Source organism: Dendronephthya gigantea, unplaced genomic scaffold (assembly GCF_004324835.1).
Source record: "Dendronephthya gigantea isolate DGI-Jeju-01 unplaced genomic scaffold, DenGig_1.0 000005F, whole genome shotgun sequence".
Classification (NCBI taxonomy): domain Eukaryota; kingdom Metazoa; phylum Cnidaria; class Anthozoa; order Malacalcyonacea; family Nephtheidae; genus Dendronephthya; species Dendronephthya gigantea.
This window is the reverse complement of record NW_021163015.1, coordinates 1,402,405-1,416,765: the sequence shown is the minus strand read 5'-3', so window position 1 is coordinate 1,416,765 and position 14,361 is coordinate 1,402,405. Positions and strand designations below refer to the sequence as shown.

The 14,361-nt window shown below is 37.4% G+C and overlaps 1 protein-coding gene across 1 annotated transcript in view; it reads left to right on the top strand.

Moving 5' to 3' along the window:
- LOC114516287 (huntingtin-like) overlaps window positions 1-14,361 on the top strand; it is a 22,175-nt gene extending 7,814 nt beyond the window's left edge. Inside the window, 45 exon segments of the mRNA XM_028535716.1 lie at window positions 140-291; window positions 389-449; window positions 651-953; window positions 1,116-1,223; window positions 1,465-1,542; window positions 1,781-2,022; window positions 2,224-2,299; window positions 2,389-2,553; window positions 2,676-2,731; window positions 3,055-3,218; window positions 3,289-3,425; window positions 3,601-3,714; window positions 3,937-4,056; window positions 4,199-4,393; window positions 4,521-4,668; window positions 4,845-5,060; window positions 5,377-5,474; window positions 5,557-5,654; window positions 5,759-5,849; window positions 5,995-6,171; window positions 6,284-6,360; window positions 6,438-6,564; window positions 6,767-6,904; window positions 7,115-7,201; window positions 7,461-7,829; window positions 7,978-8,049; window positions 8,160-8,259; window positions 8,710-9,023; window positions 9,026-9,059; window positions 9,226-9,317; window positions 9,477-9,631; window positions 9,834-9,902; window positions 9,981-10,071; window positions 10,345-10,551; window positions 10,738-10,893; window positions 11,004-11,075; window positions 11,333-11,448; window positions 11,890-12,004; window positions 12,199-12,344; window positions 12,436-12,615; window positions 12,703-12,865; window positions 13,434-13,516; window positions 13,604-13,681; window positions 13,863-13,953; window positions 14,107-14,361. Coding sequence (XP_028391517.1) covers window positions 140-291; window positions 389-449; window positions 651-953; window positions 1,116-1,223; window positions 1,465-1,542; window positions 1,781-2,022; window positions 2,224-2,299; window positions 2,389-2,553; window positions 2,676-2,731; window positions 3,055-3,218; window positions 3,289-3,425; window positions 3,601-3,714; window positions 3,937-4,056; window positions 4,199-4,393; window positions 4,521-4,668; window positions 4,845-5,060; window positions 5,377-5,474; window positions 5,557-5,654; window positions 5,759-5,849; window positions 5,995-6,171; window positions 6,284-6,360; window positions 6,438-6,564; window positions 6,767-6,904; window positions 7,115-7,201; window positions 7,461-7,829; window positions 7,978-8,049; window positions 8,160-8,259; window positions 8,710-9,023; window positions 9,026-9,059; window positions 9,226-9,317; window positions 9,477-9,631; window positions 9,834-9,902; window positions 9,981-10,071; window positions 10,345-10,551; window positions 10,738-10,893; window positions 11,004-11,075; window positions 11,333-11,448; window positions 11,890-12,004; window positions 12,199-12,344; window positions 12,436-12,615; window positions 12,703-12,865; window positions 13,434-13,516; window positions 13,604-13,681; window positions 13,863-13,953; window positions 14,107-14,205 — 6,030 coding nt within the window. The 3' untranslated portion in view covers window positions 14,206-14,361.

The following is a 14,361-nucleotide window of genomic DNA, read 5'->3' as shown; positions in this document are numbered from 1 at the left end:
TGGCTAGATTTTTTGCTGATCTATATACAGTTCAATGACTGTAGAAAGAACTGCACTAGTTGACTGAATAGTTAAGAGAAAAGAGTAGTTAAGAGTTTTGTACAGCGGACGGTAGATCGTTATGTTTACTGCTTTTCAGTTGGTTGGTAATCTTCTCATTGGCATAGCAAGCAGTTCTTTAACCCTTGGTCATTCTGACGTCAGCTCCACGGAGTCGCCTGGGAAATGGTCCGTCTTCGCTGATCTCTCAATTGCTGCTTTGGCTGACAAAGTTTTTGTTCATGTTCTCAGGTATGACAAGGCGCGTCTAAACTGGATATGTCTGAAATCGGCTCGATGAATTTCTCAGAGATCGTGAATTGTGAAATATTTTCCCGTATTTTTCTAGATTGTTAAATATTTGTTTTCATGTTATTGATAATGTCACGCCCGGGGCCCACAGTGCAAAGGTGAGTGTTTTGCATGGAAATTATCGTGTATTAAAATTTTTCGGCCTGCAAAGCTAAAGATCCTTTTAGACGTTGTGCTTTTCATGAGACGATGAAATACATAGGACCTAACTTCACAGTCTTGTCTTTAGTAGGGGTACCATAAGCTCCGAGGGGTAGGAGCAGGTACGTTTTTTAACCGATTTTAAATCGACTTTCTAGCCGTCGTTGCTCAGTAAAGACAAGGACAAATCCTCGGCCCCAATCCCCGGAGCAGCCGTTCCAACATCAAACCCAACTTCGACCGCTCCAAATATTCCCGGTTCTAAAAGACTACTAAACAGATCGCGTAGAAACACTGAGACGGACGCGGCTGGTGTCGGGGGCGAAAAGGGATCGACTGGGAAAGGCAGCGATAGCGAGGGAAAGTCGAGTACAACCGGGACATTGCTAGGACAGTTTCATCATCTTCCACATTATCATCAACTATACGAAGTTATCAAAGGCGTCTTTTCAAATTACAAGGTACGATTCATACGCACGGTTAGAATACCAGATTGGAATTGTGTAATATCCTGTTTACAGTGTTATAAACTAGTTCCTATTGTTCTTATTCATGTTGCCATCGATGAAAGATAATGTGTATTTTTGCATAACGAAGCAATTTTAATTACTCTGTAATTTCAGGTAAATCTTAAATTTAATGAGGACGATAAGTTTGTGAAGCTACTCAAGACAATCTTGACAGTTTTTGCAATGCTGCTAGAAATTGTCACGTTCTCGGACATAGGAAAGGTAACTAAGCTATTTATCTTGTCTAGAATAGATTCTTACACCCCTCATAATAAAGCTGCAAATGCGAATTATTATTTCATTTAAGCAAGAGAATTGAATCATCTCGTGTATCAAATAGCCTTTTTCATCTCTTTGTTATTTTCGTTATTATAAACTTTTTGCTCGGCAGAGTAAATCTAAAAATACTATAATTGAACTTAATTTGAATGCTAATGGTGGTGTGAATTCTTAACCTTTTCAGAATGTGGAAGAAATAATTAGCTATTTACAAGCGACGGTTAAATGCGACCCTGCGACCACATTTCTTTGCGTTCAACAGGTAAGCCAGCATGTTTCTCGTTTGTTTCATCATGTATCTGCCAATTACATTCAAACTTGAGTATTTTGCTTGAACGCCTTCTATATACATATCCTAAACCCAAGGCGATATAGCTTTCGTATAACTTATATATTATCATATAACTCCTTTATTAAGCACTTCAGCAGAATGTATTCTTTCGTTCGTTAACTTTGCAATCATATATAAAAACTAAGCCTAGTTTAACTATTTGATTTAGATGTTGCGTGCCATATTTGGTGTAAACGTGGCTACACAGCCGGAAAGCTGTTCCTCGAACTCGCCTTACCAAAAAGATGCGCTGATCACGGACATCCAACTACCGTCATCTCTGGAAGTGTTGGTGAAGAATTCGGGTGATGCTGGATTTTATCATTCGTATTTTGAAGGATTTCAACAAGAGCTCACGCGAACATTTGAGGAAATCAGAAAAAGTGATAATGAAGCGAAGGAAAGCAAAAGGTATTTATATTTGTCATGTGCGAAAGTAGAGTTTTGAAACACTGCAAATGTTTTGAAACGAAAATGAAAAACAAGGAGCTTGTAATATAAACATGTATGTTAACCAACTTTTTCAGTATAATACTCAGAGGTGTTTTATAATAATGTTATTTAAAATTACTTGAAAACGGTAGCCCGTATAAATTCTATCGTTATTTCCAGCTTCAAAGACTTTGGTTTCATAAAAAGGCTTCGAGAACGACGTTCATCATTTAGACCACCATTGAAGGTAGATAAGGTATGTTAAACCTTGACATATTACCGTGCAGTTATCAGTTTGCCAAACAGGGAAAATCATTGTGACAACATTACGCTGCTTCGTTGCAGCAAGTTCATATTCATACGTACATCAGAATGTTTGAACCGTTGGTGATTCAAGCCTTAAAAGAATACACAAGTTCTAGCGATATCCGTGTTCAAGCGCAGGTTCTTAGTATCTTGGTTCAACTCATCAGGTTGAGAGTGAATTATGCTCTTCTTGATTCGGAACAGGTATTTCAAATAACTGGAAATCTGTCCTATATTGTAAACAGAACTATAGGCAATTCATTTTGTGCACGGATGTATTACACTCCATCTTGGTTTAACGATGTCTTTTCATCCCATTCACCCAGGCATTCTTGAATTTTGTTCTGAAGCAGTTTGAATTTATCGAAGCTGGTCAAATAAGGTGAAGGAGTAGTAAACTGAACTCTAAGAGAACTGGAACGATAACGTGGCCGCCATCTTTAGAGCCATATGTTTTTCTAATAAAGTACGCTACAATTTCAGGATTTTATACTTTGAACAATTAGAATTTTTCACCCAATCATAGCGTTTCATGAGCAGTTATCGTTCCAGTATGTATTGAGCTCACTGGTGTCGAAACAATGTGAAAAATAATAAATACCAAACGTTAGAACTGTAGAAGTATTTCGCAGCTAATAGTGTTTGCAATTCTGATTGCTGGCGTTATATCTAAAAGCGGGTATATTTTTTTGTTAATTTCTGTAGACACATAGAAACGTTTTCCCCGCACATATTCCAGTTTCTCATCCTGCTTTCCTACGAGTGTTTCCAACCGAAATTCAACCAAGCAAAATCTGTGTTTGGGATGTCGAGAATAATTCAAGTCTGTGACGATCTCATGGCGTGTGGCCAGTCCGCAAGAACACACGGTTAGGATTTTGAAAAGTTTTTGTTTGCCTAAACTCGTGACAATTCCATAATGTTATGTATGTTTTTTAGCCATTCCAGCACTTTGCCCAATCGTGTACGATTTATTTGACACCCAAGCGACTGGAAGAAATGAAAACACCAAAGAACTTGAAACACAAAGAGAAGTGTTTATTTCAATGTTACTCAGACTGGCTCAATTTCCCGAGGTACAAAACTTTATTATTTTTGAACTCAACGCGATATATTTTGGTGGAACTTCTTATAGGCAGACCTTCATCATGTGAACATCCTGTTTTTGAATCGCATGCAAGACGCACGTGGACAGAAATATAGTCACAAGACGAGGATGCTTGTGTACAAAATATATCCTCATTTTTTCAGGTTCTCAACCTGCTTGTCTATGTCCTGACGTTCTATCGGAAAAACGATGAAAAGTGGAAGAAATTTTCCAGACAAGCTGTCGACATTACTTTACAAATGCTAATCAAGCAACAGGTGTGCACTGTGATAAATTATATCCACAACAAGGAGTCAGTATGAAGCGTGCAAGTCTTGCTAGCGAGGTCGCTCGTTCCTACTCATTCCGTATCAGTATAGCAACCCTATTTCCTCTTCTTCCGTTTCGCCTTCTGAGAAAGGATGAAGTACTATTCCTCTACTGTTAAAGTGTTTACAAATTGTGAATTCTAGTTGATAAGGTTGCCATTTTATTTTAAGGTTATCATTGATGACATGGAAGGTCTGAAGAGTCTGGAAAATCTCTTTGACTCTGTTGCTCCTATTGCACTCCGTCCTCTTGATGTGATTTTGAAGGCAATATTTGCCCCGGCAATCTTAGTATGTAAATCTATTTAAACCCTGTCTTTACTGTAGACCAATGGTGATTGTGTTCAGCATTAATTTAGCGTGTTAAAAAGATAGATTTTCATACCGTGAATTCATATCTCTTCGTTCGAGACTCATTCATATGTCCCTTCAGCCAAGCACGTTGCTGATGAAAAGATGGCTCTCTCAAGTCATCGTGCTGCTCAAAGTGATCGTCACCCATAGCACTGAAGAGAATCTTTTATCACGAATAACACAACTGGGGTTCACCGGCGGATTAACTGGGAACATTATGGATGACGAGGAGCTCGATGTGTCTAATATAATATCGGAGAGCAATCCAGCCAGGGTGAGATTATTGACCATAGTAGATAACTGGATATGTCTTCACGATTGGTACTTCATGTATCCATAGTTCTGGAGTAGCATCTTTACACGGCAACATTCTGTATAAACGTTTGATAACTTTCCTACAGGTTATGGCTTATTTCCTATTCCGAGCTCTCTATTTGGCCGTCAAGAATTCATCGATGGTGGCAGATTTACAAGATCAGGATGGTGTTGAGTTTATATCGCAACAGACATCCAGTTTAATGTTGTATATTCAGGAAATAACGAGATCAGGTAAAGGCATATTTGTATTGTATATTTGAATTTCAGGGGGCTGAAAATTTTCTCTTTTCGCAACAGCTCCTGATAAGGTTGAAAAATTCTACATTAATTTTACTTCGGTTATTCCATCCACAACGCTTTTTGCTCCAAACTTCTCAGCAATATAATAAAAATCGTTTACCACTCAGGTCTATTCAAGAACCTTAGCCGCGCATGCTCGGATATTCTGAAAGAACACTTGGTCAGCGGCGATAAGCCTTCCCAAGCCATGGAAACGATAATAAAGAGGATTCACGAGATATGCGTGTCGATTAAAGAGACCCAACCTGTCCTGTGTCTCCAGTGGATACAACTCGTGTTTCTCTTTGAGTTTGACAACGATGCCTGGTGGAGATCATTGCAAGGTTTTTATATAGCTATTTTAATTTCTTTGATATTGAAGCACGTCAGTGTTTATAAAGTTCCGATACTTTTTCTGAAGCCAAGCGTATCATATAGGATATAGACCACTGACCACTCTGGCAAAGTATGACATAAAATTTTAAAATTTGTGAAGGGAATATATATTCTGTGAACATTTTACTTGGATAAACGCTCGGGAAATGCTCAAATTAATATATATTCTCGAATTAGTTTACTTGACTTGTCGATCATTGAGCTCATGCATATGAGATACATGGGTGCATTTATATATAGCTAAGTCGTATTCCTATGTTCCAGGTGAAATGATGAGTCAAAAACGTCTTTCGGTAAACGGACATATCTCTCTGAAGGGGACGTTTCTTGTTTGTTGCAAGATACTAACAACCCAATTAAAAGTAAGTAAAGTAGGAAACTGAACGAAATGAAGCGAAAATGGAATGAGTGGAAATGCTCACCAACTGTTTCCACTTCTTATAGCAAGTTGAAGACACCAGTGAATTTCAAAACTTCCTGGAGGGAAATTTATTAAATATAATCGAGATGGCTCGTGAACCACCGGTAAAGATGTTATTAAGGTCAGTGTTTCGCCTTTACTTATTTATAATCCAGTTTTCCCTTCGCAGTTTATTCTATTTTCATTAGTCTCTCACTCGCGGGAGGTATTGCAATTATATTTCAGACAAATACACAGCAGTTCCACATGCAGTCAAGCGTTCATTGTTGTAGTCAAAGGCTCCTGTAGAAATACAAAAAGTTGGACGAAGCACTCGGTATGTTTTGCCTTAGATTTCGAACAAAAAACATGCGGAAAACATGCATACAAATTGCATTTGGGATTTATTTACACCGTTTGTTCACGGTTTATAAAACGTTTTACAGCCATCGTTTTCTCATCCATCGTGCGTTTCTCTATAGTTGGAGTTCAGGAAGAATTTGCTGGTCATCTTGGACGACTTACACTATAAGCAATCAAACGATCTCATCCAACTGCTAATCGCGGATTTTCTCAACAGTCATTATCGCGCTATAACGAGAAAATGTGAGACGATGATCTGCAGTAGACTGGAGTACTGTATGTCACTACCGAAAGAGGTATAGCTTTCCTACTAATACAGGGTACCCATCTTTTTGAATTGCAAAATAATAGACTCCAAAATACAAAGGAAATGCTAAAAATTACACGTAATTGATATATTTCTTTTAGGAATTTGAAGAGTTTTTTTCTTCAGAAGATATAAAAGGCATTCATAATTCATTAGTTGCTATTGGTGTCACGAAAAGGTACGTCTATTTTAGTTCTGCCACTGGAGTTTATAGTGATTGAGAGTGAATTCTGAGAATCATTTCTGATTTTCTAGAAATCCGCGTTTGGCGTCTCTTATATCACATCTCTCACCGGAGCCGTTCAGCGTGACAACAGTGGAGAACACAATTGATTGCAAGGCCGCAATTTCTGCTCTGAAAACAAAACAAACAATTAATGTGGTTAGTACAGTCTATAATCTGTTACACTTATAGCTTAGGGCAAAAAAGGTGATGGTTTAGCTAGGATAATAGTTGCCCAGCATGCAAGAGTTTTCGTTAGAGTTTTATATTTTCCACTTAATATTTCTGCATATTATAGATATAGGTAGAAATTATTCTCATCAAAGTTTATCTGTTGCCTGACATTTGTGTTTCTCTTTAGAGCTGGTTTTACTCGTTTGTCCACAACTGTTGTTGTTCTGGCAAAATGAATGAAGTTGTCATCAAAAGTTGCTCCGAAGTTGTACATCTGTTGCATGCCTTGAGCTTTGAAAAAATCTCAGCAATCATGGATGAAGAGGTGCGACCTTGTGATTATTTTTTCCCTCGTGTAGTCAGCTTGAATATATTCAGTTTAGCTTTGCTATATTTTGCTATCCATTGACTGTGAAAACAATCAATTTCTAAGGAAAAAAAATATAACTTAAACTGGCCACACCATTTTCACTTGTATATCCAATGGCTTATCCTTAAATACTTTTAGTTCTTATTCTGAAGCATTCTCGTTTAGAAATTTAACACCACTTTGCTCTCTCCTTGCTTGGCATTTGGGATAAAAAAGACGATTGAAATTTCCTCAAGAAAATTTGACCATGAGGTAACTTTTCTTTTCTTTAATCAATTGTTTATCAAGACGCGAAATTCCCTCGCTGTCATAAAGAACAGTGTTTATAAACTATATTTTTTAAACTAAATATCATCAAATGGAATAACCAAGAAACACTGGTCTTTTTCAAGACAAGTTGTTTCCATATAATAGGGAGTAATTGTACTGTTTATTAGTAATTGTACCTGAAATTTACTCGCTTTTTAGTCCAAATTTTGCACTAATAGTAACTTTGGGTACCTGCTTTCAGACACCAAATAGTCCATTCGAGGACACAGCTTATTTCGACAACTATGGCGTGGACCATTTATTTCAATGTTCGTTCGGACTGCTTCTAAGACACGTGCAAGAAATCGTATTCTGTGTCACGACGTTTGATGAAAATAATGAACAAGAAAAACGAACTGAAAATAGTGAACAAATAAACCTGATAAAATCGACGATTAATTCTTCTCAAATGGACGAGTTTTCACAAAACTTTGCGTGGAGACAAAGGCTACTGGAAATCACGAAAGCGCTGGACGTGTATTTGGCGATGGTGGACAAATTGCCAATGGCGGCTCAGTTGCCCAAGGCTATATATTGTGCTGTTTGTCAGTTTTCTATGATCGCTTTAGAGGTAATATTATCGTAATATCGTGGTTTTGGGGTGAAAATTTTTCTTTCCTGGTAAAAATCACATATTACATATTGGCTGTCTGTGTGTGTTTTTTATACACGCACATTATCTCTGACTTCAAAATTTTCATATTAAAATGTTATTTTAGGTTTTGTGTCAAGAGCAATGCAGGTATTGTTGCACGTCAGAACTCGCTACTGTGCTTCGATGTTTTTCCCAGGTAAGCGAATTTCCCTCATCAACTCGATCCCATTCCTGCTTTTTCAAGACCTCTAGTTCAATGCTATAGATCGTAAATTTACAATTGATTCAGGGGTTTTTGCTTATTAGATCCTACACAGTCAACATCTCCATTGCATTATGAATTCTACACAATATTCCTCTTGGGTTTGCAATGCACTTCGCTCAGTTTATTGTCTCGTGAGAAGAGGTAAAGATGATAGATGAATTTATCTTATTTTAAAGAGGCGATGATTGTTAGTCACTCAATATATATATTTATTAATAAAAGATATTCTTCAGTGTAATTTTGCATGGTGTATCACAATATTTGATATATCATAATAAGTAATTTAGCTTGTAGGTACACCACGTAAGTATTTAGTACTGCAAAGCTTTCGGTCCGTTAACCTGGGCCTTCGTCAGTAAAACACCGTTGAACTCCAGTTCAGCTCCGTTCTGTTGAATTCCAGTTGAACTTCATTGTTGCACTGATGAAGGCCCGGGTTAACGGATCGAAATCTTTGCAGTATCAAATACTTACGTGGTACACCTACAAGTTAATTTACTTATATTTTCTAAAGTTTGAAAGAAATTTTCTATTGTCATCTTGTGGCACATCGATCTATACTCTGTTCTAGCAAATATTATACCATTTCAGTGTTTGTCCACCCGGGAGCAACATTACCTGAGGATAAAGCATACGATGATTTAGTTGACTCTGATATCCCATTGAAACAAGCATCCATGTTGGTCAATTATCTCTACACTTTCCTGAATCATAGTCACCATTCTTCGGTTCCCGACACCCTCACGCGATTATTTCGCGATGCGATCACCGGTTTATCCCGCCTCACCATTTTCAACTCGTACGTCCGCATTCCGCCACTCGTATGGAAAATGGGCTGGGCTCATGATCAATGCGACAAAGAATTGCCGCCATTACCAATTGATATTCTGAGAGAGAAAGATGTTTTTTGCAGGATTTCGTTTTAAGAGTTCATTCCATTGGTGAGTATTTAAGATGTTAACCTTGCTGGATTTGTTTTATCAATTCAAAACTCTTGTCCCTAGTACCACTATCTTATAGTTTTTTTCATCGCAGTCCCATAATTACAGCCTGCAAACAACACTGTTTTTCTTTCTTGATGTTTTCAAACTTATCGTTCTTGTACAGGTTGGATTTCACGCCAGCAGTTCGAAGAAACTTGGGCTGCGTTACTTGGCGTTTTAAGTTCACCTCTGTCGCCTGAACAGACGTCAAGGGAGGTAGGTTTAGGGTATCCTCTGTCATATAGTACATTATAGTAGCTATGCACTTGGAATAGCCTGGTACAGATAGTGACTGATGCAATTATTAATCGAATTGTAGATTGAGAAAGCTTAATATCGGGTTCAAAATGTGGGAAATTTTCTTTCGCTTTTTAGGAAGACATTGATTCTGTAAAGTCTGGGTGCTTAGCGTTGCAATGCATCACGGCACTTTTACTGCAAACGACACTCTGTCCGTCGCCTGGCAACCCTTCAATTGGCACAAACCTTCACACGTCAAGGCAGAAGGAGTTGCCCTTTTTGGATAGCAGGTGCGTTTATCATAATAATAATCATCGCAGGAAGACTTTTGAGCTGAGCTGGGTTACAAACTGGACTAATAGAAATTGGACCGAGTTCAGCCGAACCGAACTAAATTGAATTCATTGAACCAGGCTTTTCTAAGCTAGAATAAACTAAACTAAACGAAACGAAATCAACTTTAATGTGTAAATTTACCTTTCATTTTACCAGAGCTGGGAAAAAATTATCCACGGTTCGAAAAATAGTTGAAGATCACTTTATTCAACAATGTCCCCAGAGGTGAGCGAGAAAAAGGTTTCATCATCACTTTTCTATTAGGTTTGACCGGCGTATTTAACCTTTTCATCTCCTTTCTAGTTCAACGTGGCAAACTAACGTTGACGGTGAAAAACTTTATGGTGGAAATATCGAGAGAGTATCTGGTTTGCAGTCGTACTCACTTGGACAGGTAACTCGCCTGCATAAAATGAAATAAAATAAAACAACTTCTGTCTGTTTTTTTCAAATTATCGCGCTTACCTAAGTTCATCAAACAGCGAAATGATCTTTCAGTAAGACATTAGTTTTTGATTTATCATAGACAAATTCCGGTAACATAAAAAGGAATGGAACAAAGACTGCATGGATAGCTGAGTTTCCAGTCCATGCACCATGCATCAGTCAGTCGACTATGCATCCGCTTAGCTACAATGAATTTTCATTCCATTTTCATTCCCTCTAGATTTGCATCAGTTCTCTTCAGAGCCAATGCGTTCCTGTCGATACCGGTGAATTTTCCGAGACAAATGCCACTTCAACGAATTCCACTCAAGAAAAAATCGATGTTCGTTCTTGTGTCCAGTTTCTCATGGAGTTATTTGAGCAATGGGTGTCTCCTTACACACAGCCGAAGACACCTCTGATGTTGCTTACACAATCTGTAAAGTCAGTAAGTCACTTCATGATAAAAAAACTGGAGTGTCAAAGATTACCTGTCTTCATTAATATGCCTTCTTTTGCTTTAGCGATTACGCCCACTAAATCCCTAAGCCTAACGAAATCCTTGCGATCATCTTAATCCGTACTTGTAATCCTAATTCAAATCGTAGTCTTCAATATGTTTTCTTTCTTTTAGTTACTCATTATTTCTGATCTGTTCGTGGATTCCGCGCAGTACGAGTGGATGTTAAGTGAACTCCTTGATCTCTGTCAAAACTATCTCAACGAAGATGAAATTTTGATGCAATATTTACTGCCTGCCTTGTGCAAGGCTTTGGCAGTTTTAAAAATGGTTTGTTCTTTGCCTTTATTTGTTAAGTGGAAGGGAAAGGGGGGGGGGTGAGCAGTGGAAACACTATACCGAGGAGAAACTTTCTCGTTTAACAAGCTTTTCTCCTGTAGGAAGGGGTTATCCCAGAAAAAGTTGTCAAAATAATGGAAACAGCATTCAAAGCTCCACATGTCCCGCTTCAGGCAAGTGATATACAAAATTTATGTCCATTTTATCAGTGTAGATACTTGATGTTAGCTGGTGTCATGCATGATTTCCCAAGATCCCTAAACTCAGTTAACATGCACTGACAGTATGCTGAGTTTAACAAGAGCTAAGTTTGTCAGACAGAATTGCTGTATACGGTTGAACTGAAGGGATGTCGAATGTCAAACGTCCCTGAAAAAGAACTGAAGATAATAAAGGAGACGTTTGAAATTCTTGAATGTTTTATTGAAAGGTTTCTGGCTTGTACGGAGCATTATATCTTTTGGAATCTCACACAACCTCAGTTACCAACTTGGTGATACCACTTGTCACTGACTACGTCCTCAAAGTCTCTGCCCTTGTTACTGAGTAAGTAGAAAGCAGTTTATAGCTTGCTGTGCCTAGGAAGGTGTAAGGGAGTACATTGGCGGATCTAGGGATGTTCAGAATAAATTACTACAGCTTAAAATCGGAATCGCATTGGTAGATTTTAATGTAAAAATATTCTTTTCAAATCTATAACCAATAGCGTTGGCTATAGTAATTTATTAGCTCGGTGATTTATTCTGCACACCCCTAGATCTGCCACTGAGGGATTACACAGTATATAAGTCATTATAAGCCAGGATTTTGCCTTCTCAATAACTCCAGTTAATTGCTATCAGAAAGCCTGCATGCATTCATTTTTTGTGATTCTCCCAAACTTCATTATGCCAACAATATGTACCTTAGCTTTTAGAATATCGTATAAGATAAGCTCCAAAATCTATATCAGGGCAAGTCATCGAAGCCGATACACATTTTTTATAGTTCAAGCGTGTTTGGAGAACATCGTTTGTTGGCAACCCTGTCTATATCATTTTACATGTTGGAACATTACGGCAATGAAATTCCTGATCTTGAATTTAAAGGGAACTTCTTAACGGTAGGGCTGACTAAGGTTCATTTAGGACTATTTTGCAGGGTTGTATATTCACATTTGGCATGCCGGGTTATCTTGGTGTTTTGTGCAATTGTACTGTTCATGACTGATGATATCCTGGAGGGACTCGTCCTTACTACTTTTTTACATTTTTTACCATCTGAGAGTTTCTACAAGTAATTTCGCCCATTTTCTAGACTGTTCTTACAATGGCGTCATCTGGCGATGAAAACATCCCACTCCATCTTTATCATGCAATTATTCGTGGCTTGGAAAGGCTGGTCGTTTCATTTTCGCTATCGAGAGAAGACAGTGATTCCTTGGTTAAGTTCAGTGTTGACAGGTACACTAATATATTGTACTCTTGCGGAAACGACTCTTTCACAAAAGCCATGCTACATTGTCACCCCCTAATCGATTCACGCTGTCCATAGATTGGCGATGAGGAATCCCCAGAAGGCTATTTCGGCCCTTGGTCTGTTGCTGACGTGTATGTACACTGGCAAGGAAGGTGATCGTCCTGGAGGACTGTTCTCAGAGAACGCACCCGTTGATACACCCACAGATGATGTACTACTACTGGCTTTGGAAAGAGTTACTGCGCTTTTTGATAGGTAGGTCATAACATCATATAGACTTTTTTATTCTAAACTGTTGCTGAAATCTGAGACACTCAATCATAAATGAAATGCCTATTTCAGAATTCGCAAAGGTTTTCGTTCAGAGGCGAAGCTAGTTTCAGAAATCTTACCGATAGTTTTAAGCGATTTCTTCTCGCCTACGGACATGATGAATAAAGTTATCGGAGAATTTCTCTCAAGTCAACAACCTTATCCCGAGTTGATGGCATGTGTTTTATATAAGGTTTGTGGTGTTTTACGCAAGGCTTGTGTTGTTTTATATAAGGCTTGTGTTGTTTTATGTATAAAGCTGGTGTTGTTTTATATATAAGGCTTGTGTTGTGTTATATATAAGGCTTGTGTTGTGTTATATATAAGGCTTGTGTTGTTTTATATATAAGGCTGGTGTTGTCTTATATATAAGGCTTGTGTTGTTTTATATATAAGGCTGGTGTTGTCTTATATAGGCTTTGTGTTTTATATATAAGGCTGGTGTTGTCTTATATATAAGGCTGGTGTTGTTTTATGTAAGTCTTGTATTGTTTTATATAATGTTTCTTGGGTTTTATATAAGGTTCGTGTTGTTTCACATAAGATTTGTGTTGTTTAATGTAAGTCTTGTAGTGTTTTATATAATGTTTCTTGGGTTTTATATAAAGTTCGTGTTGTTTTACATAAGATTTGTGTTGTTTTCTAAAAGTTTTGCGTTGTTTTATGTAAGGTTTGTTTTGTTTCTTATTTCTGCATGTGTTTTTGTATATTCAATGCACTTAAATATTTTATTTATTTTAATTCTGTTTCTTTCCTTTGAGGTTTGTGAACACCTAATAAGTAAGGGTCAACAATCGTCCGTGAAAGACTGGATCCTACTTTCACTCAGTAGTTTTACCCAAAGGTACATTCTGTCCGGTGATAATATAACTAATATTTTGTGTTGACTGTTGTCATATATCAATATCACACTTGTTATATCTTTCTTTAGACCCCCACTGGGTATGGCTGTATGGAGTTTTACTTGTGTTTTTATTGCCGCTTCGACGAACAGATGGATCAGAGCGTTGTATCCTTTTTGTGCCTTGAATAATCGTGCACTTTTGATGCTAAACAACTTTCAGGCAATTACTTTTGATAAAATCCATGAGGTCGAAAAACACATCAACTTGCAACGCTATATAAATAAGCTTTGTATTATATATAGTCTTATAGGTACTAAATCTTTCGTAAACCTTGACAATATCGAGATTTCAACATGTTGTTTCACGTATTGGCAAACTGGAAAATATCGATCGTACATACTTTCTTATTACTGCAACAGATTTTTATCATAATCAGGTGAGATTTAAAGAGAGAAGGCTTACAATTTAAATTACAGTTTTCAATCATTTTGTTTGCATTGAATTCCTGAAATAAGTTCGTTCCAACCTTTATGCATTTTGCAATCATCACTGAACATATTGTTTTACCACGATTTCGTTATCTTCCCAGAATTTAACAGAGGACGAAAAGAAGTCATTTTTCTCAACGTTTGAAAAAGTTTCTCAAGCAGGAACACCATATGCTGAACTTACGCAGAACATTGATTGATCAAAGCATCGGATGGAGATTTATCATTTATGATAAAAAAAACATTGCCTCTGCAATGAAAATACAGTACAGGCAAATCAGATTCTTCGTAGAAATCACAGAGTAATTATTAGGTATTGTAAAATTTATTGAAGTAAATAAGAAATAAATTATTTT